Source organism: Coffea eugenioides, chromosome 7, assembly GCF_003713205.1.
Source record: "Coffea eugenioides isolate CCC68of chromosome 7, Ceug_1.0, whole genome shotgun sequence".
Taxonomy (NCBI): domain Eukaryota; kingdom Viridiplantae; phylum Streptophyta; class Magnoliopsida; order Gentianales; family Rubiaceae; genus Coffea; species Coffea eugenioides.
In genome coordinates, this window is record NC_040041.1 from 27,551,967 (window position 1) to 27,577,476 (window position 25,510).

The following is a 25,510-nucleotide window of genomic DNA, read 5'->3' on the forward strand; positions in this document are numbered from 1 at the left end:
AGGATTGGGCATGGAATGAGACTTGGAGGAACCCTTTTGATGCACTTTTGGCTTAGGGTTTGTAATGTATTTTGGGCTAGACCTCTTATTGGTTGTACTTTTGGGAACCTAATGTATGATTTGGATATTTGATGTACCTGGATGTTGTATATTTTGGGTATTGATGTAACTTTTGGAAATTTGATGTAAGGATTGGATAATCGTTATATATATTGTTAAGTTTGGAAGTTTTCCGCACTTTCTTACTTATCTAGTGTTGTTGAATAGTATTGTGCTAAGCTTGAACGGATATTGCCATGAGTCCTGGCGACAACTGGGCAGGCGTCCTGCGGATACCCTCTGATTCGCCTTAGGGAGAAGTGGGGGCGTCACAAATTAGCTTACCATGCAATTGCATCACTTGAGAACCTACCAAAGGAATCTCCGCATGACTTTCTTGGGCAATAATGTTCTTAGAACTTTCATTTTCAACATACTCCTCAAAAGGGATTATATATGAATCATTCATGCATGCCTCTTGAGGTTCAAGATCCATTCCAAAGGCATTATCATGTGAAATAGACATTTCCTCATTAGAGCTCACATTAGATGCTTCATTATCATCAAAATGCATTCTATTTTCACATGTGACATTCCAATCATTCATGTTTAGATTGAATTCACTATTCTTGCATGAAATAGCTTCATGTATAACATTCAAATGATCTTGTATTTTATCATAGCATGAAGTGAATTCACCCATTATAACATCATGACGATCGGAAATCTCATTAGCGAACTTTTCAATAGCAAACTCCCAAGATGACTTTAATTCATATTGGACATAGTAGGGTTGGTAATCATAACAAATTAAAGATTCACTACATTGATTATTCCAACAATATTCATAAGAATTATCCCAACTAGGATTGCATTGATCAAAACAAGAATTATAATGCCCAAATTCACTAATAATCCATATTTTGTGCTTGCATACATTCATAAGTAGTATGATATCCTCAATACAAGCCACAACTCACATGATTAGATTTAAAAGTATTAACATTTCTTTTTTGTTCACACATAGATGTCAACATGTCCAAATTAGCATTTAATGCACCAAAGTCATTTGTACCTATGGGTCTTGCTCGGTTACCTGTATTGTTGAAACTTTGAAAGTAATAGGGATCCATTGTTGAGTTTCCTTCCCTCACCATTTGAGCTATCCTTCTTGAATCGCTAAACATGCTTTCAGACAAACTCAAAAGCACTATCAGTCAAGAAGAATACGTAATAAGACACAAACAAAAGCTAAAATCAAACACACAAAAGAAACACAAAAATATAAATAAAATAGCTAAACTAATAGTGTCTTTTTTAGCACTGACATTGACTCAAATCTTCCTCGGCAATAGCGCCAAAAACTTGACGAGAATTTTACTTCACACTAAATTTTAAAAAACCAAATACCCCATTTTCGGCAAAGATACAAATTGTTTATTAAGCATGGGGGATATTAGGTGTCAATACCATAGGAAAGATTGTCAATTACCTGTGATTTTCAAACTCTTTTATTATTTAAACGACCACAAGTTAAATCAAGTAAGTCTAAGCTACAAGCATGAAAATAAATGAAGTAAAAATGGCAATAAAAAGCATCTAGAATTATGAAATTCCTTACTACTCTTACAAGTGAAATTAATAGTTAATTGAATATTATTATCTTGGCTAAAAATGATGTAATTTCCTTATACATATGAAATCTACTCTCGTAGTGAATCAACTATCCTCGTAGCTAAACCATACCTACTCTTGTGGTTATGAAATTAAGTACAAGTTCATTTCTTCTATAAAATTACATGGAACAATGCCACCAAAGCCACAAACATGCACCTCTACTTTCATAAGTGTAATCTCTAAGTTTAACACTTAGTATTAAATTCTAATTCTCATTACAAATCTAACACCTTGAGATTATCACAATTAATAGCTAGTTAATCATGATTAGATTAAGCAAAAGTGCTAAATAAGTTGTTCACAATCATAGTATCAAATAACCATGTAAATATCACAAACAAGATATAGAAAGTTCATTCATAATTCTAGGCATACACTCTAGCAATACATAATAAACATAAAATCCAAATTTATATAATAACTAAACACTAGAATCTAATACAAAAAACAAAAAGTTTGGAAAGAAATGGAACTCTTGTCACATGAGTTCAACTCCTCTATTTTCATCTTTTCCTAGATAATAAATACAGAAGGATAAACTCACTAACCTAAACTATCCTACACTATCTAAAATATAAGAACTACATCTTGAAGTGAAGAAGCGTTGTTACACCTCTAAACTTAGCTCCTAAATGATGCAACAAGCCCCTATTTATAGAAGAATTTCTTTACAAGCTTCCAACATTTCATACACCAAAAAGTCTTCATCTCCAATGTGAAAGATTGATAAAAAATCTCCAAAAAAATCCACGAAAGTTGCTAAAAGTTTATTCCAATTGATGAAAGTTATTAAATGTTGACAAAAGTGATTGGCTTGAGCTTTAAACCTTTCTTTCAAGTTGATTTTCCAGCTCAAATTGAAATGAAGAAAGATGCATCAAGATGGATCAAGTTGCACAAGTTGTGCAAGTTACATTATAGCATTTCGGATAAGAAAACTAACACGCACAGGGTATACATATACAATTAGTTTATCCACAATCAAGTTTTACATTTATAACATCCTAAATACCCCACACATGATTTTTTGCAAGTATACGAGTCGAGAGCGAGTATAGGGTATTAAGAGTCGATCCCACAGGGAAGATTTTCAATTACTGGTGATTTTCGAACTCCTTTATTATCTAGATTATCATAAACATAAAGTAATGAAAATAACACTAGAAAGCTCCTAGAGATATGGAATTCCTTACTACTCTTGCAAATGACATTACAAGTTAAGTGAATGCTATTATCTTAGTTAGTTATGGTGTAATTTCCTAATGTATGTGAAACCTACTCTCGTAGTGAATCAACTATACTTGTAGCAAAACCATACTTACTCTCGTCGTTATGAAATTAACTACAAGTACATTTCTTCTATGAAATTACATGAAACAAGTCACTTAAGCCACAAAGGTGCTCCTCTACTCTCATGAGTGAACTCCCTAAGTTTATCACTTCCTTGAACTAGTGTTAAATTCCAATTCTCATTACAAACTTAACACCTTTAGATAATCACAACTAATGGCCGGTTAATCATGATTAGAAAAGCAAAAGTGATAAATAACTTGCTCAAAATAATATCATCAAATAACCAAATAAACATCACTAACAAGATGTAGAAAGTTCATCCATACTCTAGGCATACACTTTAACTAAACATAAAGAACAAGATCCAAACTTGCATTATAGTTAAATATGAACTTAAATACAAAAGAAAAAGTGTTATGAGAGAAGTCACCCTTGTCACATGTGCTATAACTCTCCATCTTTGCTCTTCAAATCTTCATCTAAATCTAACTACAAATACAAGAAGGAAAAGCTACATTAACTATACTAATCTACCCTAACTAATGAACTAAGAAAAACTAGTGAAGACTACATTTTTGTGGAGTTTCTCTAGCCTTCCAAAGATGTGAAAATATCCTCCAAGGCTGCTATTGATAGAGAGAATTCATGTAGGAAACAAAGTGTTTAATCATGCCTTGAGCCCATAAACAAGCTAGAAGTGAGTTGTAAAGCTTCTTTTGCAGCTGTCTTGGGCTATTTCCACCGATATTCTTGCAGGAAAATGGGACAAAAAGCTTGTGTGAACAAAACACAAGTTGTAGAGCAAGTTACAGCCAAAATTGAGGAATACGCGACTTCAAGCCACATATTCATCAAGTCGCATTTTTGCTTCTGTGCATTTGGCACCACGTCAATTGCTATTTTCTCAATGATAGAGACCGAACTAGCTCTTTTGCAAAACATGAAAATTGTAGCCCGTTGAGTTAGATTTTCAATACCTCAAGAATCATCCCATTTTGGAGCTCTGTGGACCAAGCAATGACCAAACTACTCTCGCCTGGTCAGATCTCTATTTCAGCTTTTGACAACAGAGTTGCACTTCTGTATTTCGACTTTTTGACAATGAAAACGACTGAAATGGATTTCAATGTTCTCATACCAAATGTAGATCTATCTCTTAGCTTCAAAATGGTATAAGAATCACCTGAATCCATTGCTTGTAGCTCCAAACATAGCCGAAATACCACAAGATGTTGAAACTATCTTCACTTGCATTTCTTCCTTTGAATGTTTTGCACTTCTTCCTTTGAATGTTTTGCACTACATGTCTTCTTTAAACCACTTCAAATCATCAATAATCATCCAATTATCTTCTCAAATCTCTCCAATTGATGATTGAATCCTTAAATCTACAAAAACATGAAGTTTTTACCCTTAAAATCTATAAAAATGCAATTTTCACACTTTAAACCACAAAATGCATATTTTCACTAAAATCCTAGTTAATTAGATATAAAAGTAGTTAAAACACACCGAAACTAACTAATAAAACACACTTAAAACATGTAAAATATATACTTATCAAAAATAGACCTTGACACTGCACTTTGAACAAGAATTGGTCTAGAGAAGTGATTTCTTCTTTGGCAAGAAATCTCAATTAGCTTCAAAACCATTCTACCTCCATACAACCGCTCAATCCCTTATATTTTAACCCTTGAAAACGGTCGAATCAGCTTTTATGCAAAACACGAAACTTGTAGCTCTCTGAGATAGCTTTCCAATGGTGTAACAATCAGGTCAATTGGTTCTAGATGCTAAGATATGCTCAAAATACTGAGACTGGTTGGATGAGCATTGCGACAAAAATTTGCTTCAGTAATTCAGATATTTGGCTATGAAATCAAAAGGACTGGGTTTTGATATCTTCATAAGAATTGTGGAACACTGTCTTATCTTCAAAATGAATCAAAAATCATTTCAATCCAATCTTTGTAACTCAAGTTATGGCAAAAAATTCAAAATGTAATGTCCTCCAATCTTTCTTCGTTTTGCTTCTGCATTATATCATCATTTGTACTTCATGTCTACTTGAAATTATCTTCAAATCATCAAGTTTTATACAAACACTCCATATGTAACTCCATTTGATGATTGAAATATTAAAACCTGCAAAAACATGAAGTTTTCTCCACTTAGCACCATAAACTCTCTTACAAAATGCAACTTTTGACTATAAACCTATTTATTAAACTTTAAAATGATTAAAAACACACTAAAACATACATATTTAAATGCAAAAAAGTACACAAAATAATCACTTATCAATAATGCAGCAAAAGTTTCACAATCTACAGATGATAGTGAGCAAATAACCTTTTTATGCCATGGCTCATAGCTGGAATGGTGGCATCTTTGAATTTTTCGCTCTAGGAAAGCAAGAGCCTAGATTTGTATCGATGATGGATGGCAAAAGAAAATGTGGGACAAATCTCCATAGATCTCCTTGCAAACAGCGCAAGTAAGATCCAAAGTTATCCCACACTTCATGAGATTATCATTTGATGCCAATGAGTTATGACAGGCTCTCCATAGCAGACAGTTTATTTAATTGTTTGAGTATCTACATTAATTGAAGATGCCAGGCTCTCCTTGCAGATGATAGTTCGTTGTTTTAGTATCTACATCAATTGTATTTCCATACGAAAAGAAGGTATAATATGGACGGAAAATTGTTTAAAACATCCTTCACATTTTGCCAAATAAAATTTTCAATCCTTCACTATTAAAATGTTAACTTTATGTCCATCACAAATTCAAGTTTGTAAAATTTTGTTTCAACCTAAATTTTTTACCACTTTTTGAGTATGCAATCACCATGAGACCCACATGCAATAATTTTTATGTACAAAAAGGTCAAGTTTCACTTTTTTTAGTGGCAAAAACAAATATAGATTAGGTCAAATCTCACTTTTTTAGGGAAAAATGACTGTAGTTTGGATCAGATTCTACTTTAGGGAAAAATGACTGTAGTTCTAATCAGATTCTACTTTTTTAGGGACAAAAATAAAATGAATCTAGTCATTTGTTTAACTATAAATGGGATCTAACATTTTTGCCCATAAAAAAATAATCATGTGTGGATCACGTGATGGATTCAGAGTAAATAATGGTCGAAAATTTAAGTTGGAACCAAATTTTACTGACTTGATTTTACAAGGGATATAAAATTACTATTTAAAAGTGAAAAATGAATATTTATTTGGCAAAATGTAAAGGATGCTGTAAATGTTTTTCCCTAATGAAACTCCACTTGACCAATTGAAAGCCTCACTTTTGCAAGAACTAGAGTTAATTCTCATTATCGATATGCTTTGAACCTTCGAGTTTCCATTCTTAAAAAGGGAGGAAAAAAAAAGCAAAAGATATATGTAAACTGGCAAAATAATTGGGCCACCAACAAAGCAAAAAAAGCTAAAGGCGCCTCTCCCTATACTAAACTATAATCTCATTGCACTTTAAGCATTTTCCATTTGACTGGAGCAATATGACTGTGAAATCATGGGGCAGCAATTTTTCTTTTTGGAAATCTATAAATGTCGAATGGACCCCATGGAATGGGCAAGTTGGACCATATATCGTTTGGTTTCTTTGTTGCTTTAGTTTGGCATGTAAAGAAATGGTAATAGCTAGCAGTATTGAGGTAACGCGAATACGAATTTCTTTATACTACTACTATTTAATACTTGTCTTTTTGAACTTCTGGCTGGAGCATCAAGAAAAGCAAAGTTGTAAATAAAGAGTAAAAGACTCGTAACACCGACGACCAAGTGTTCTTTTAAGCTTTAAAGGGCAGGCAAAGGGATCCTGTCAATGGGTAGTACAAGTTCTTTCTAGTACTTGTCTGTGGTAACTAGCTAGCCAGGAAATGGGGAATTGCTTGTTTGGAGGAGGTATAGGTATAGGTGTAGGAGAGGTGAATGAAGTGCTAATCAAAGTGGTAACTGGGAATGGTGGCATCATGGAGTTTTGTGCTCCCATCACAGTGGAATTCATCACCGATGAGTTCCCGGGACACGGCATTTTCAGAAGCCATGATCTCTTCTGGAAGCCGTTGGCTCACCACGAAGTCTTGCAAGCAGGTGAGTACTACCTCCTGCCGCTGGATGACAAGGACAACGACAAGAAGAAAGGTAGCGTGTACAACAGTATAATTGGGCAGGTTGCTCAGATAGGGCACATAAGGTCAAACAGCGTTCCCCAATCGATGCCTGCAGTGCCGTATAGGATGTCGTTTGATAGCCAAGGATTTCTGAAGAGGTCACATACCGAAGTATTTCCACGAACCAATAATGATCAGCTTGGTGGTTTTTGGAAAGTTAAGCTGGTCATTAGCCCCCAACACTTGTTGGAGATTTTGGCACAAGAGGCTCGTACCCAAGAGTTGATCGAGAGTGTCAGAACTGTGGCTAAATGCAGGAATGGCTTCTCTACCTCTTCCATTGGTTTTTCGGATCAGTGGAGTCTTTCCAGCAGCAGAAATGCCTCCTCAAAGAAAGATGCCTTATTTTTAGCATTCTAAAATAGTAATTGATTATCCGTTTCTTTTTCTATCACCCTGTTTTGGGTTCAACTATATGGGATAGTAGTTGATTCTTTTTTCAGTTATATTTTTTGTTTGGATTTAACAAGTTTTTGAAAAACTGTTTTTATGTTTTACAGCTACAGTAATAAACTCCAAAAACAGTTTTAAAAACAACAACTATGAAAAAAATTTCATCTTCCTTCCACAAATTATATACAGCCACCATCCATCACCTAGAGGTGGCAAAATGGACGGGATGAGCGGGATTTATTTGGGTTCGAAATGGAACCGAATCATATGGGTTTGGGTTTAACCTTACCCATATGTGCTTTGGGACTAACTTAGACGGGATCACTTTGGAATGGGTTTAGATTGATCCCACACAATACCTAAATCTATTTTCTATATTTTTTTCTTTAATTCTTTTTTATTTTTTATATAACTTTAATATTTTTATTTGTTAAATTTCTTTTGATCTTATTGTGAATTTATATTTTCCTAAATTCATTTACACTCTAAAACGATCAACGGTTACTTTAAAAAGACATAACATTTTGGTAAGAATGAACATATCTTCTCCCTGGATTAAACCAAAAATTGGATTAACAAATAAAGGAAAAGATAGATATACAGTCATATTCCAACCTTACCCATAATGTTGTCTGACACAAGGACTAGAAACAAGATTTTTTAACACCAAATTCATTCTTACTGACATTCTTAAAATTTCCAAAATTTGATACAAAAGAAATTCTCATTAAATGCTAAATAAAGCTAGCATAGAAACGAAGAAACTGATTAAAAATTGATAACAGGGTTGCATATAGAAATCTATGTAGATAGTTCAACAATTAGCATAAAATCAACATAAAGGGTGCCAACAGTTGTTAGTAAAGCATTGATTCTTGTAGACACCAAAATTTTATCAATTCATTTTATTTTTATTGTTATCTTTATTTTTTTAAAGTTGTTTAAATGAAATCATTTTTATTTAATTGGTTTTCTTTTGTAGGAAAGTGAAGAAAGAAAATGGAAGTGAAAAAAAATCAGATTTTTAGAAAAAAAAAAATCAGAGGTGAATTTTTGGATAAATGAAATTTTTTGGAAAGATATTTGGACATAATGGGTACCCAAGTATTTCCTAACATTTCCCATCAAATAATGGATACAATTGGGATGCATCCCATATTAAACCCAATATCAAATTACAATACACATCTCGCCCAATGTCCTTTTGGGCATGGGTAGCCCATTGAAATTTGGGACAAATTGCCACCTCTACCATCACCCTCCACTGCCACTGCCACCACCCCCCTCCTCCACCACCGCCACCACCCTCTGCCCTCCTTCTCTCTTCTCCTCCTCTTCTCTCCTTCCTCCCTCCTCCTCCCTCTCCTTCTCTTTCCTCCTCTCTTTTCTCCCTCTTCCCCTCCCCTCCTTTGCCACTCTGCTTCCCTCCCCTTCCTCGCCCCTAGACCCCCATCCACCTCTACTGGTTGCTGCCTTTCTAGTTGCAATCAACCAGATTTGAGGTTAAGGGAGGGTCTGGGGTTGGGGGAGGAGAGGGGAGGAGAGGGGAGGGAGAAGGAGACCAAGAGAGGAGGAGGAGTAGGAGAGAGAGAGGGAGAGAAGGAGAGAGAAGAGAGGAGGGAGGGGTGGTGCCAATGGGTAATGGTGATCGGTTGTGCAAATTTTTAAAAAAATATACCAAGATTTTATAAATTCTGAAGGTACCTTAAAATATATTCAAAAAAAATCCCTAAAAATACTGCAAAAATACTCCTAACAATATCAACGGTAATGTTTTTTATATATACAATTACAGTAAAATTTTGTAAAAGCACCCCAAAAAATAATTAACCAAAACGGATTTTAAAAGTTTCTTAGCCACTTTTTAAAAGAGTTGTCCCGTAGTAACGTTTTTCCAAGTGATAGTGCCATCTGAGCCCAATTAATTGTCCAGAATCATGTTCTTGTGCGATTAGCGCGTCTCATCCGCTATGATTTAAAACTGTTTGTCAATTAAAGGGTGAATTAAACGTTATTCAAAACTAACAAAATATTGTGAAATTGGTACTTGGTGATCTTAATTCATTACAGACCTAGATTGAAATTAGCTGGAACTGGTTAGACTTGATATTCAAAACAAGCTAAATGCCGGCCGAATCAGAAGCCCATCCAGTTAATAAATGTAAACTACTTCAATTGGCCATCCCTACTCTCAAAGGACCAAGGACAATAACGGTGGTGAGCACAACCATTCTTGAGCAGTGTAACACCGTCTAAATAACTTGTAATTTCTTCTTAACTACATGCACAATATTACAACAAAAGCATGATATTTTATAACTGTTTGTGGGTCTCATATATAATAATTACTCCCTCCGTCCCAAAATTTGGGACGTTTTTCGGGAGTAGCACTTTTTATGCACAGTAAAATGGTGGACTGCACTTTTCATATTCTTCCAGTTTTACCCCTTGTCTGACACACGGAAATAGCCATCTAAAAGCAAAAGGTCACAGGAATGGTGAAAGTGTGCATGTGTTGTGGTGGGTCATATGTAATTGTTTATTATTAATTGATGGAATCTTGTCATTATTACTAAGGGTATAAAAGGAAAGTAGTAGTGAAAGTTGTTTGACTTTTGCCATAAGACTCTTATTTTGGGACAATAAAAAAGTGAAAACATGACATTAACAATGGGACGGAGGGAGTACATATTTGTTACGAAGTTTTATAAATAATTTACATAAAACTATAAATTGTTCAAAAAAGTGTTATATGGACCAGAAATACAATTGTTCGTTTAGGCAAGTATGTTAGGTGCCTCACAAAGTTTGGGAGTAAGGACCAAAATGATTATTAATACAATCATTGTGAAATAATGTAGTATTATCCCTCAAAAAAAATGTGGTATTACATTTTCAATAAGGTGTAATTCATCTTCAACAACTTTCTAATGGAATATAAAAACTCAACTATTGTGCGCAATGAACTGTAAATGCAGTTCACCTACTTCTTGACAATAAACGAAACAAGGCCACCAACTTCAACCGAGCTCGTCCCATTTTCCGAAGGAAAAATTAATTGACGCTGCAGAGATATTTATGTAAGAATTCTGAACTCATACAGAGGAGGCTGGAGGCATCCCTCCTACGGAGAATTTAGTGTGTTTATATGGGCTCTAACAAAGAATTCTCCACGGAGAATTAGCACAACAAATATCCCCAAAGACAAGCTCTCACAATTGGGCCCCAAGATATATTGCAGACTTGTTTCAGAGGTGGTCCACGATAGTAACTATTCAAATAAAGCCGAGAGGACTTGTTTCATTTGAAAATAAAATTTTCAGCCTCGTTTGGACAGTCATTTTTCGCTAGAAAATTGCGTCGTTTTTCGTGATTATATATCTCTATTATCTTTTTTTCTCACATATATCAAATCGCTATAATAATCTTTTTACAAAAAATCCTAGAAAATGCAATCCAAACACAGCCGTCCTTCCGGATTCCCTTTGCAAAATGGCAGCATCCAGTGCCCATTGGATGTACTCCTTGGTAGTAAACAGTCAGGAAATTCAAGGTGCAGAATAATGAGCTGGAATGTACAAACATAAAGCATTAAACATACATACAAAGAAGCATATTACAAAACCAACAAATAACTAAATAACTAACTAAACAGAAGAGAAATGCAGACAACCAAGCAATAGGAAAAGGAGAAGCTGCAGACCTTTTGTTCTCGGTTTTACGGAAATCACCAGGAAGGAAGCTACGAGAACAAACAAAATAAATAAAAGCTTTTGAGCTTTGATCTGCTCCGTCAAATGTAGCCTTCCTGTTTACTGTTGTCAAAAATTTCATCTAAAAAAATAGTTCATGGTAAGTAAACTGCTCCATTGATTTATAGTCCAATCTAATGGTGAATGTATGATGAAAGTACAATGAACAATTGATCAAGTGTATAAAATTTATACAAAGGACAACCAAACTATTAGCAAATAATAAGCATCCAATCATAGCAAGTCATAGAAGGAGGTAAAACAATGGCCTATGACTTCCAAAGATTGTTTGAATTTTACCATTCAATGATCTAATGGTTACAAAAGGAAAGCAATTAACCTCTGCAAATCCAGTGACCCAAAGTTAAGCAAGATATTAAAAATATTTTAAAAAAGCAAAAATCTCAAATAAATAAAAAACTTAAAAGTTGCTTTGTGATTAAATATGGCTTAGCTAAAGATGATAATTCTTAGACTGACTATTACATTTTAATTATGTAAAATAGAATATATACATCTTTCCTAGCACAACACTTGTGGTCTTATTGCAAAAAGTATCGTTTTCTCCATATTCCTTTTTCAGTATTTATTAGAGATATGATTTATACATCTTAATATTTTTCCCACGCTGTAAAATATAAGTTTTAACATGTCTTTTCTAATAAATCCTAGACAAATAAAAATCTAAAAAAATTACTTTAAAAACAAATAAAGCTCATAACTAGCATATTTGTTTTTATTTTTATGCCATCAGTTATCTCTTACCCAATCTCTCTGTATTATGAAAAATTTATCAATTTTTTGTATCTCTTCCTATCACTAATCCCAAAGAATAAGGAGGATGTTTATAAAATTAAATAAATTACATATTCCAGTAGGAGATACACTTATAAATTCTTTGTAAATAATTAACCTAGCATTTAAACCCCTTCTCATGATGTTTCTACTCTCATTAGCAAAAAATATCATTTTTGGCATTTTATTTTCCCTTAAAGTATAAATAATTTTAAAAATCTATACGAAATAAATAAGGTTGTATTTTGAATATTAACCTTGCATTTATACTCAAATCTGTTACACCTATACATTTATTTGAAGTAATAATCAAAAATTTATTTTTCAAAAAAATATATTGGTATCAAATACTTCTCAATTAATTGTTTATTCATGACTAAAGAAGTAATAAACATTCCGTTGCTATTCAACCAAATGCTCCTTCAACTAGGCGATGTAGATATTTTTGATTTCTCAATAATTAACGTACCACTTAAATCTCTTCCATGATGTTTCTACTTTTATTGAAAGAAAATCATTTTTCATATTTTATTTTCTCTTAAATCCAAATAATTTTAAAAAACTATAAAAAATAAATGAGGTTTCACTTTGAATAATTAACTTTGCATTTGCACTTAAATCTGTTATGCTTATATATTTATCCAAAGTAATAATTCATAAATTTATTTTTCGAATAAAATATATTAGTATCAAATATTTTTCAATTAATTGTTTGTTTTTTACCAAAGAGGTAATAAACAATCAGCCATTATGGACCTGAATGTTCCTTGAATAGGCTAGTTAATTTGCTATAGATAATAATTAGAGGGGAGGAAAAATGTTTATACGTCAGATTGACCCAAAAATCTTAAAAGCAAAAGAATGAAACAAAGAACGCTCCTCATGCCTCTCATTGCACCACATGGTTGGTCTTGGAGCTGCCACAGCAAAGCGCAACTCGATCTTATATAGTAGTTAAATATCATTTGATATGACCACCTGCACTTGTGTGCTTATTCTCGATTTCTTGGCTTTTATTTTTGAAGCATCAATTGATTATCGAAATTAAGTCAAAGAGCGTCATTATTTGTTATTCTAATTCTTGCATCGTTAGCTTTTGTTTTAGAGCATAAAGCTGCCATTTTGTTTTCATGAAATTTTATAGTTGACGAGTTGACATAGTGATGAATAAATGAGCTGTAAAATAGTTCTTGAATGATGATTGTTTTATGAAGTTAAAAATGAAAAGGTTAAGAAACTTTGTCAAAACATTAAAGTACATTACGAGCAATTGTAAAAGTCAGTATACTAGCTGTAGGCCATCCAACGTGCCCATCGTCTGATGTCTCCGGAGCATGGAAGGAGCTGCTTGATGAACAAAGATGTGTAGAAATCTATGGTATTTTGGTATTCCACTAATATATATTTATATGACCACGTTTGTTTTTGCTTGTACATAAAGGTGTCAAAATAGGTGATTTGAACGGGTTTGGATTGGTTAAAATGAGTAATATATATAAGTGAATCAATCCATTTATATTCATTTAATTAGATGGATGTAAATGGATAAATCAAAAAATAAGTTGAGTAACCAGATTACTCATTTACAGCCCATTTATTCTAACTTTTTACAAACTCATCTAAATTCATTTTGTAAACTAAATTATCAATTCACCCTTTATAGTTTTCACCCATTATTAATTTTAAATATTTATTTATAATACCCAATAAGTCTAATTATCATTTTCCATCCGTGCGCTATGTCGCAAAATTACATACTATTTAATAATTGAACAATAAGAATATAAAATTTTGGACTAAATAATATGAAAGTTAAATAAAAACTTAATCCAAAAACTTTTAACCCCTAGCATTTTTTTTGTGTGTAAATTTAAAATTTTATTTTGGAAAGGTAGGAAACTATGAGAAATGAGCACGTTAACAAACTATGAGAAAGTAAAATGATAAAATAAAACTAACAAATAATAATAATAACTTAAACAAAAGTAGTTAATAATATGACAAAATGAAGAATTCGAGAAAAAAAATTAAGTAGGACATCATGACAAAATGACTATAGTCTCTTTTATTAAGAGAATAATTGAGCCTAGAAAAAGAAAAGAACCAATTAATTCTTGTCTCTTCTACCAAGAATGATGATAATTTTCAGCAGCACCTTTTGACAGATCTAGGTATTTTTGCTATGCAATAGGGAAAGGATTCCGAACCATGAAAAAGAGAGATTGAACAATGATTGACCAACTTATGAATTTGAAACTAGATATCAGGAAAATACTAATGAAAACATGATAGAAAAATCTCCAAGTCTATAGTTATTCTTTATCTTTAAGTTGAAAACTGGGCAATGGATTCTCCCACCTTTTCATTAGGTTCTCCACTTTCTGATGCTATGTTTAGTCAAAAGGTGATGAAGAAATTAGGATACTATTGTTGAAGATAATTCTAAATGTGTTAATTGATGTTGGTAAAATGGGTATAATTGAGTAACCCATTCATTCCCATATATAAAAATTTAAGATACCTACATCCAATTATTCATAAGTTGGTATGGATAAATTTATCTAAATGGATTTGTTTGACACCTATACTTGTACATGACATAGAAGACAAATATGGGATGAAATATTTTCTATACATATCAACATTTTATTATGTCACAAGACCTATATATATATAGACTTATATTGAAATAAGGTGCAACGAACTTACAATATTTAAATCCATAACTACTCTAATCTAATCCCAAATTGAAAACCAATTATTGAAATTTAAAGTATGTATATATCTTGTCAACTCACTTCAACAATCTCCACAAGTTTTTTAACAACTTTAACTACAGTAATTTCAAAAAATTTCTAAACATTTTAAAAGTACCTATTTCAAAATGTCCAAAAGCACAAAAAAAGTATCTTCCTTCCTTTCTTCTTCTTCTTCCTCCCCCACCACCATCTCCCACTACAAGAAATATATTTTTCAGTGACAAAAATTTATGTGACAACAAAAATCTTGTTACAGATAACCTAATTCAGTGACGACATTAGGTGTCATCACAGATGAGTACATCACAAGCATAATCAGTGACAACATTGGAAGTTGTCATTCTCAACTCGTCACGAAATAGTTGGCGCGCATCTCATTTGATGCCGCGGGAAATGATTTTATGACAACTCAAGTAAAGTCGTCACAAACGCTCTCTCTACAGTGACAACATAACTTCTTGTCATTGAAAGTCTACCCGGTTCCAATTTTGTGACAACTTTTTGCATCACTGTATACTACAGTATTTTCATCAACTTTCACTAATTGTACTATGACACCCTAATTTTATTTTTTAGCCCCCAATTCTTTTATATTAGCAAAAGCACCGAAGATATGACACCCTAATTTTATAATTTAGCCCCTATTCATTATGTATTAACAAAATGCAAATGATATAATAACAAACTATTTTTAGATATTTGTAATTTTTGCTAAGTTGACATAATAGACATGTCTGAGCATAAAAATTTTTTCATGAATTGTTTATTATTACTTATAACAACCCCCAAAAATCAATAACTGAAATAATTTGAAAAAGTGTAATTGAATATAATTTGTAGTCTAATGTTAGCACTGTGAAAGATTAGTATAACGTGTAATACATCATAAGTAATAATTATTTTCATATGGAATGGGTATATACGAAATTAAAATTATTCAGTAAAATATCTGTCGTGCAATAAGATTGAGAGTTGTAACACATTTAACAGAATATTTGATTACATGTTTCTTTTAATTTATTATAAAAACTAAGTAATAGACAAAGAGTAGGATAAGCATGAGTAAGAAGTGCTATACTGTATATAAGCAATTCTATAGTATTTTCATCAAATTTCACTAATTCTACTATGGCACCCTAATTTTATTATTTAGCCCCCAATTCTTTTATATGAGCAAAAGCACAGAAGATATGACACCCTAATTTTATAATTTAGCCCCTATTCATTACGTATTAGCAAAATGCAAATGATATAATAACAAACTAGTTGTAGATATTTGTAATTTTTGCTAAGTTGACATAATAGACATGTCTGAGCATAAATTTTTTTTCATGAATTGTTTATTATTACTTATAACAACCGCCAAAAATCAATAACTGAAATAATTTGAAAATGTGTAATTGAATATAATTTGTAGTCTAATGTTAGCACTGTGAAAGATTAGTATAACGTGTAATACATCATAAGTAATAATTATTTTCATATGGAATGGGTATATACGAAATTAAAATTATTCAGTAAAATATCTGTCGTGCAATAAGATTGAGAGTTGTAACACATTTAACAGAATATTTGATTACATGTTTCTTTTAATTTATTATAAAAACTAAGTAATAGACAAAGAGTAGGATAAGCATGAGTAAGAAGTGCTATACTGTATATAAGCAATTCTATAGTATTTTCATCAAATTTCACTAATTCTACTATGGCACCCTAATTTTATTATTTAGCCCCCAATTCTTTTATATGAGCAAAAGCACAGAAGATATGACACCCTAATTTTATAATTTAGCCCCTATTCATTACGTATTAGCAAAATGCAAATGATATAATAACAAACTAGTTGTAGATATTTGTAATTTTTGCTAAGTTGACATAATAGACATGTCTGAGCATAAATTTTTTTTCATGAATTGTTTATTATTACTTATAACAACCGCCAAAAATCAATAACTGAAATAATTTGAAAATGTGTAATTGAATATAATTTGTAGTCTAATGTTAGCACTGTGAAAGATTAGTATAACGTGTAATACATCATAAGTAATAATTATTTTCATATGGAATGGGTATTTACGAAATTAAAATTATTCAGTAAAATATCTGTCGTGCAATAAGATTGAGAGTTGTAATACATTTAACAGAATATTTGATTACATGTTTCTTTTAATTTATTATAAAAACTAAGTAATAGACAAAGAGTAGGATAAGCATGAGTAAGAAGTGCTATACTGTATATAAGCAATTCTATAGTATTTTCATCAAATTTCACTAATTCTACTATGGCACCCTAATTTTATTATTTAGCCCCCAATTCTTTTATATGAGCAAAAGCACAGAAGATATGACACCCTAATTTTATAATTTAGCCCCTATTCAGTACGTATTAGCAAAATGCAAATGATATAATAACAAACTAGTTTTAGATATTTGTAATTTTTGCTAAGTTGACATAATAGACATGTCTGAGCATAAAAAATTTTTCATGAATTGTTTATTATTACTTATAACAACCCCCAAAAATCAATAACTGAAATAATTTGAAAATGTGTAATTGAATATAATTTGTAGTCTAATGTTAGCACTGTGAAAGATTAGTATAACGTGTAATACATCATAAGTAATAATTATTTTCATATGGAATGGGTATATACAAAATTAAAATTATTCAGTAAAATATTTGTCGTGCAATAAGATTGAGAGTTGTAACACATTTAACAGAATATTTGATTACATGTTTCTTTTAATTTATTATAAAAACTAAGTAATAGACAAAGAGTAGGATAAGCATGAGTAAGAAGTGCTATACTGTATATAAGCAATTCTATGCATGTTAAATTTTTGAAACATGTTTTATTGTGTAAGTTTTATTGTAAGGTAATTTCTTAAATAATTTGTATATTGAGTTGTCCAAACCCAAAAAGATGTATATAGACACAAACAAGCACACATATATATATATATACATGCACAAAAAAGAAACCAATATCAAATAATTTATTTGATATTTATAGATGAGATTAAGGAAAAAAAAAAGAGATTAAGTATGAAAAAAGAAACCTGAAAAAAAAATTTGACCAGGGAAAAAAAAAAGAAAAAAAATGTATGAAGCTAAAGGTGTGAATCCTGGAATCTCAAAGATGTGCTTAGATGCCAAAAAAAAAAGAGCGCCAGTCTGAAATCTGAAAGAGGCGCGAGGCGGGTGGCTGAAATCTCTACAAAACGACGTCGTTTTTGGTTGTTCACAGACAAACAAAAGTCTCGCCGCTTCTCTCTTCCAACACTTAGACAAATTTCATTCTCAGTCTTTCCTTCCTATGGTGAACACCGAAAAACTCTGGACCTCAAACACCTTCTGCTTCCGCAAAATGCTCCTCTAAAGCACCATTGACGAGTGCCAATCTTCAGGTCAAGCTCGCCGAAGAAGCGAAGTCAGAACACTTCCAAGCTCCCTCCTCGTTCCGCGACTTCAGCTTAGACTTTTCTCCGACCCCCTCTTCAGCTAATTGTGCGGTATGTGTTTTTTTTTTGCTTTCAAAAGCTGCTCAGCCTTCTATTGTAAAGACTAATTTATGAACTAGATTGTTAATTAGCAGTGGGGAAGGTAATACTCTTGGCCAAATCGCATCCGAAACACTTGCGATCTGGAGTATGAACAGTGTTAGGGCGTTGTGAGTTAAATTTTCTTCTAGACCTTGTGTATTATGTTGTGGAAGTAAAGCTAGCTTATGGCTTACTGTTGACCCACATTTGACATATATGACATATGATATATCTACATGGGCATTTTAGGAGGCGTGGGGTTTTGGGAGGCTGGCAAGGGGTTTGAAGTGCGCAAATCAAAGGGAGGGCTTTATAACTATATCTGGAACTTTATTAACTTAACCAGATCGAGAAAGGAGTTTGTAGCACTTATCTAATAAATTACATGGTTATGATACTTAAGAAGACATGCTTAATATACAAAGTTATTTTATCTAAGGGTTTGGAGCTGAAATTGTAGATATATCTTAAATTTTAGTCATGAAGAATCATGTGGTTAGTTGAGATTGAATGATACATTTTAGAAAGGCACTCTTATCATCTGCAATTGAGTTGGATATTTGAGCTATCTGCTTCGCTTGAGAGCAGATTACTGTTCTTGTTCCTCATGTTATCGGCTTCAATACCATCTATGAGAGTCAAGGAACTTCATCAATGATAAGAATATAATGCCTTAATTTTCCTCCTTACTAGAGTTAAATGCAACAACATTTTAAGTGAACATAACTTTTCAAGGCCATGGTAATTAGACCTCTGGAGAGGTCACAAGTATTAAGGAACTACTCTTTTGCTCGCTGCTGCAAGAACCAAATTTATGAGCTTGATATCCATCTCGTAAGCTAATTCCTCTATGTATAAGCTCATATTATCATGCATGTCATGCTTTCCATCTTGTATTACACAAATTTGGAAGCAAAGCTAGAAGCAACATTGGTGCCTGATCTCCATTTTGTTTTTTAGATGTATATGAGCGGCTTGTCCAGGATGGTAAGAAAGCTGGTTTCTTTCAGTTGCTGGCTACGCAAACTGTCAGTGCTGTATGGCATGTAAGTATGAGCTATAGTTTTTTTCTTTCATTTCCTTTCTTTTGAGAAGACATGGTTTCATTAGTTTAGTATTATATTTCTGATCATATATCACTATCGGAATTGGTAGTAGTTGTCTTCATGGAAGTTAAACATTTATGTTCCTAACAGGTGCATGGGTCCTTATTGTAAAATATATATTAATTAGCTAAATACAGGTTCTCTTCTTGGTTTCTTAAAATCAGCTAATTATAGTTTCTTTTAAGCTAAAAGCATCTGAGTAACAGAATCGATTTTATGCAGAAAGGCTATTTATGAGGAGCAGTCTTCTAGTTAGTTTTGAAAACAGCTTTTTAGGTTGGAGAAATTTAAAAAGTGAAACGTAATTCCAAATTTTTGGAGTTCACCTTTTCTAATCAGCTTCAGAAAAGCTGAATCGAACAAGGGCAACTTATTTTTCTTGCATGGTTTAATTAGTTTTGATAACCTGTGCATGCTAACAATTTCAACAACATGATTCTGTAGGGTACTGGCAAATAAAACGTGATTGCTTGTGTTGGCCATCTTCTATGATTTGGCTATATACTTGGCTTTCCTGAATCAGGAATATTGGTCGATGCAATATGTTGTTGTTTCTTGAGCTGCATGGAGCACATTTTGGTGCCATCCATTTGGTCCTATTTACTGATTTTATTGTGATATAAGAAAAGAATATAGTTGTTATCTTTGGAAGATAACTTAACAAATTGATATGGAAATCCGGATGTTTCCATATAATCAAAAGTTGCAATGTTGGAAAGAGTTATAGGACGACAATTGCAGGCTGGAGGAAAAGATGGACTAAAACCACAGTGGAATGTTAGTAATTTAATTAATATGTGGTCTTGCTGCTTATGGAAGAGCATGACCAAAAAAGGGTAGAATAGAAGTAAAGGGCTGATGTACAAGGGTGAGATTGAATGGGATAAAGCCTTGGTTGTGTTCTTGGCTTCCTGATTATCACCATGTTTAACATCATGGAAACTTTGTCAAATGCAATAAAGAGAAGAAGGCATGTTTTCAATTTATATTTGTATTTAATATGTGTTTCCACATTCCTTTATATCTTTGATGCTCTGATCTCGGGCTGTTATGATGACCTGTGTTTGATGCTTATATTCTTTGATAATAGTCCCCAGGTCATTTTCTTCCTAATTGCATTATCCTTTGTATTATTGCCATCTGAAAGCAAATGCATCTTTGTTACCCCAATTTTGGTGATAATACTTCTCCCTTCCCTTGAGACGCAACATGTCCACTAGCCATATGACCTTTCATTTTCCCCCTTTTTTTAGATAATAAATAATCTGAATATCACCTCATTACATAATTAAATGTATCTGTTGTGTCGCAGGGATTGTATCCTGGGTACATGATTTTCTTTGTTCAGTCTGCTTTGTTTATTGCTGGTTCAAGAGGTATGAATATGGTCTTTACTTTGGCATATTGTGCTTAGGAATGTATTTCATCATTTGCCTGGATGTCTAATTTCTTTTGTGGTATAAATAAATTGTTTGCTCTTCATAGTTATTACAATTGAGGCACTTGAATTCTGGTTCTACAAAATAGAGATTCATTTTTAATACAATTGGGTTGCTTGATGTCAATTTAGTTGCTTGATGGCACTTGAAATCTGGTTCCACCAAATCTGATTCCACCAAATCTGATTCCTGTTTAATGCAATTGAGTTGCTTGAGGCTGATTTAGGTGCTTGAAATCTTGTTCATGTTTAATTACAGCCATTGAGGTGCTGGATGTTGCAACCAAAACTTTAGTGTTTTTAAAGCAAATGTGTTTGAACGTTGGGATGTATTCCACTTTTTTCTTTGTCGAACTCATCTAAATTTTTCTGTATCAGAATTTTTTTTTTGTGCTAAGGAAAAAGAGGCACCTGTGATTGTGTGTGTGTGTGTGTTTTTTTTTTCTTGATATACTGTGTGGTTCACAATCATCTAGGCTCTCAATGATTTTGGGATTTCATTGTTGTTATTGTTATTGTTATTGCATATATATTTGTGAACATGCAGATATTTATTGTGTTTGTATTGTTATTCTATATTTCACAGAATATACATTCAATGTCTTATTTGCTATAATTTCACTTTATTTTTGTGTTAATCAATTTACTTAGATTGCTATAATTTCAAATTAGAGTGACATTAGTTTTTATAATATGGTGCCTATCTAGAAGTGTAGTTCCAGTTTTAACACCAGTGCTCATTGCTTCAATTTTGGTAACGTGTAGGTTCTAACACGATTCCCAAGAAGAAGAAGCCAGTCATTGCTGTGAATATGGTTTTTGAATTGAAGACTACAAGGCCTATCGTGCTCATGTTTTGTTCTAGATGGGAATCGTGCTCATATTTTTGTATAGAACTTTACTACTCTCTATTGTGGATGGGAAATCACTAGTATTGTAACTGAATGGCTTATTTTGGATGGTGCATGGTTTATGACTCATTTGAGGCAACATTTATATATATATGTATTTGGGTTGATCTTCTATTGGAAATGAATGTTGGCTTTCTTTTCGTATGTTGGCTTTTTTTTCTCCTTGCTACTCAATGAACGTTTTGTGATTGTTGGCAGCTATGTTGCGTAATTAACATTAGATTATTGCTTTTTACAAAAAAATAAATGACAATAAAAAAGTTGTCACTGCCAACAAGTTTCACTAGTGACATCAGAAAGTCGTCACTTTTTATGGATGGAAAACAATGACAACAAAAGTCGTCACTGAACGGAAGCATAATGTGACAACTCCAAGGGTTGACTATGACAAGAATTTAGCCAGCTTAGTGACAATAAAAGTCGTCACACAATGTACAACAATGAGTGATGACAAGAGTCATCACAAAAGCGAAATCGTTTGTGACGACTTTCAACAGTCGTCACATGGACCCCCTTTTGTGACATAGAACTAGTGACAGCTCTGTGACAGCAGTAAAAGTCGTCACTGACTTTTTTTGTGACGACTTCTGAATTTTTAGTGACGACTTTCGCCTGTCACAGAAACGCAATTTTCTTGTAGTGTCCAGTGCCAGCCGGCACCTCTACCGACACTGGCCGACGACTCCTCTTTTTTTTTTCCCCTTTCCTCTCTCTGTCTTTCTTCTCCCTTTCCTCCTTCCTTCTCCCTCCCTCTCCCCCTCTCCTCCCCTCATCCCCACCACCTCCCCTTGCCACCTTCCCCCTCCCTTCCCCTCACGATCTTGTGGCAGGGGAAAGGAGAGGAGGGAGAAGATAGGAGAAGAGGGGAAGAGGGAAAAAAGTTAAAAAAAAAAAATTCAGCTGTTGTCTATTCGTCGGTGGAGGTTCCGGCACCGGCAATCGACGGTAGGGAGAGTAAGATCAGTGGTGGGGTGAGGGAGAGGAAGTGAGGAAAGAAAAGAAAAAAGAAAGAAAGAAAAAAAAGGTTGTACACACTCTACAAATTCCAAAATGAGTCATAGTAAAAATTTAGACAAACAATCAAAAAAACATTTGCATACAGGCCTTAAGCATTAGCTTTGGATGGCCACATGTTTATCAAGTGTCTAAACAGTTGGCCAAAAACTCCAGATAAGCCTTTGTTAATTGAGACCTTCGAACTGCTGATAATCTTCACGAGTAGATGAACGAATGGCCAAGAAAAGTCAGAGTTTGGATAGTAGAGTGCATTCCTTTCGGATAGGCTGAGTGCAAGATTAGTGTCCGAAGCAATGTTTGAAAAAGTTCGGCCAACCAAGAGATTTTTTTGGGCATTTGAAGGTGGCAAATCTAGCATAAATTTCTACTTTTGTGACAACTTTATGCCAACATAGGGCAAGTGCTATATAGACAAATATGATCCTCCTAATTCAGTCAATGAAACAAGTTCAAGTGACTTAGGAAACCTACGCAACGCACGGTGCTTACGTTATTGAAAGAAATTAAAAGAGCTGGTAAATTTGAAAAAAATTAAAAAAATTATACCAACATAATTAAAATTTAAGATTCATCTAATAATAGTTCAAAGTATGACAAAATATGTAGATCATTTAAGAATTGCGTTTTTGCGGAAGATGGATATTGAAATAATAATAGAATTCATATTAGAAAATGAGTGATATATGGAAAGAAATAATGTAATTGCATGTTTTATTTGATTTCAAAATGAAATACTTACAAACATTATGCAATCAATTTGATAATCGTGTACAAAAGTGCAAACATTTTTTATGCCAATCAACTTTTAGTATGAAAATTAATATTGGTGGTTTAATTAATTCTATTGAATTTTGTAGAGTTTGTTCTACAAAAAATGTTCAACGAGACTTGTATTTCTTGGAAGTGAACTTGCTAAACCTTTTTAAAATATTTCAGTGGGTTTTAAAACTTGCTATAGTGTAAGATTCGTTTTGTGATCAGTTGTTTTCTTCTTTGTAATCTTGTAGGTTTGGAATTAAGACGCCATTGAAATCAATTATGTAACCAATGGGGGCTAATGGGGGCCATAGCCCATCCCCCAAGTTTTAAAAATTTTAATTCATATTGTGTAAATATTTGTGTAAAACAAAGTTGGCCCTCCTAATTTTTTTACAATTTTAGTTTATATTATGAGAATATATATATGTGTATATATGTGCGTGCGCGCGTGTGTGAATTAACTACATTTGAATTAATTTTTTTCTTAAAAAAGTTATTTATTTTTTACATCCCTTTATAATTAAAGTTAATAGTTGACATTTTTAGATGTCATCTATTTAAATAGATGAAAATTATTTCAAAGATGCAAACATTTTTTACAATATTGGTGGTTTAATTGATGCAACATTTTTTATAATTAAAGTTATTTTGCAGTCGGTTTAAGAATTTTGCACAAAGATGCAAACATTTTTTACATCAATCAACTTTTAGTATGAAAATCAATATTGATGGTTTAATTGATTTTGTTGAATTTTGTGGAGTTCATACTACAAAAAAAATGTTCAGTGAGACTTGTATTTCTTGGAAGTGAACTTATTGAACCTTTCTAAAATATTTCAGTGGAATCACTCTGGTATAAAATTCATTTTATGATTAGTTATTTTTTCCTTTATAATCTTGCAGGTTTGGAATTAAGACGTCATTGAAATCAATGATGGAACCAATGGGGGCAAATAGGGACCATAGCCCTCCCCAAGTTCTAGAAGCTTTAATTCATATTGTCTAAATATTTGTGTAAAACATAGTTGGCCCTCCTAATTTTTTATAATTTTAGTTTATATTATGAGAATATATATATATATGTACATGTATATATGTGTGCGTGTGTGTGTGAGTGTAAATTAACTACCTTTGAATTAATTTTTTTTCTTGAAAAGTTATTTATTTTTTATATCCCTTTATAATTAAAATTAATATTTGATATTTTTAAATGTCATATATTTAAATAGATGAAAATTATTTTGAACATAACACATAAAAATAATTATGTTAGGAAAAATTTTAGCCCTTATAGAAAAAAAATCTTGGCTTTGCCATTAATTGAAATGCTTGTAAGTGGGATCATCCATGGTGAGAGTACGATACAGTCTTTTTTTTTACTGTATTTAATTTGTGTGATGACAAATGAAAATGAGTAAAATGGGTTAGTGATCATCAGTTTTGTGAATGATTATGAGAGTAAAATACATTATGACAATAAGATACGTAGAATTCTGAAAATTGTAATTCAAACAAACTCCTAAATTTTGGATATGTGACTTTCGTAGTTGCGAGTTTCTTAAATTAACAGTTAGTTATTGTTATCAGTGATGTGGTAAGTGTCAGTAGTAATTGTAAGACGTGAATTGGAATTGGCCCTCTTAATTTTTTACAATTTTAGTTTATATTATGAGAATATATATATGTATATATGTGTGCGCGCGTGTTTGTGAATTAACTACCCTTGAATTAATTTTTTGCTTAAAAAAGTTATTTATTTTTTACATCCGTTTATAATTAAAATTAAATTTTGATATTTTTAGATGTCATATATTTAAATAGATGAAA

The 25,510-nt window shown here is 32.5% G+C and overlaps 1 protein-coding gene and 1 long non-coding RNA gene across 2 annotated transcripts; both read left to right on the forward strand.

The window, feature by feature from the left end:
• Positions 1 to 6,916: 6,916 nt before the first annotated feature.
• On the forward strand, positions 6,917 to 7,570 carry LOC113777200. Its single transcript, XM_027322233.1, has one exon. The coding sequence runs from the start codon at positions 6,917 to 6,919 to the stop codon at positions 7,568 to 7,570; it is 654 nt and encodes a 217-aa protein (XP_027178034.1).
• Positions 7,571 to 19,412: 11,842 nt separating this feature from the next.
• Positions 19,413 to 22,021, forward strand: LOC113778661. The gene is made up of 3 exons (XR_003469305.1): positions 19,413 to 19,498; positions 20,871 to 20,934; positions 21,762 to 22,021. It is a non-coding gene; the product is annotated as an uncharacterized LOC113778661 (long non-coding RNA).
• Positions 22,022 to 25,510: the final 3,489 nt, after the last annotated feature.

What these genes read in the sequence shown, in the direction of transcription:
- LOC113777200 (XM_027322233.1), top strand. Translation starts at nt 6,917, where the DNA reads ATGGGGAATTGCTTGTTTGGAGGAGGTATAGGTATAGGTGTAGGAGAG.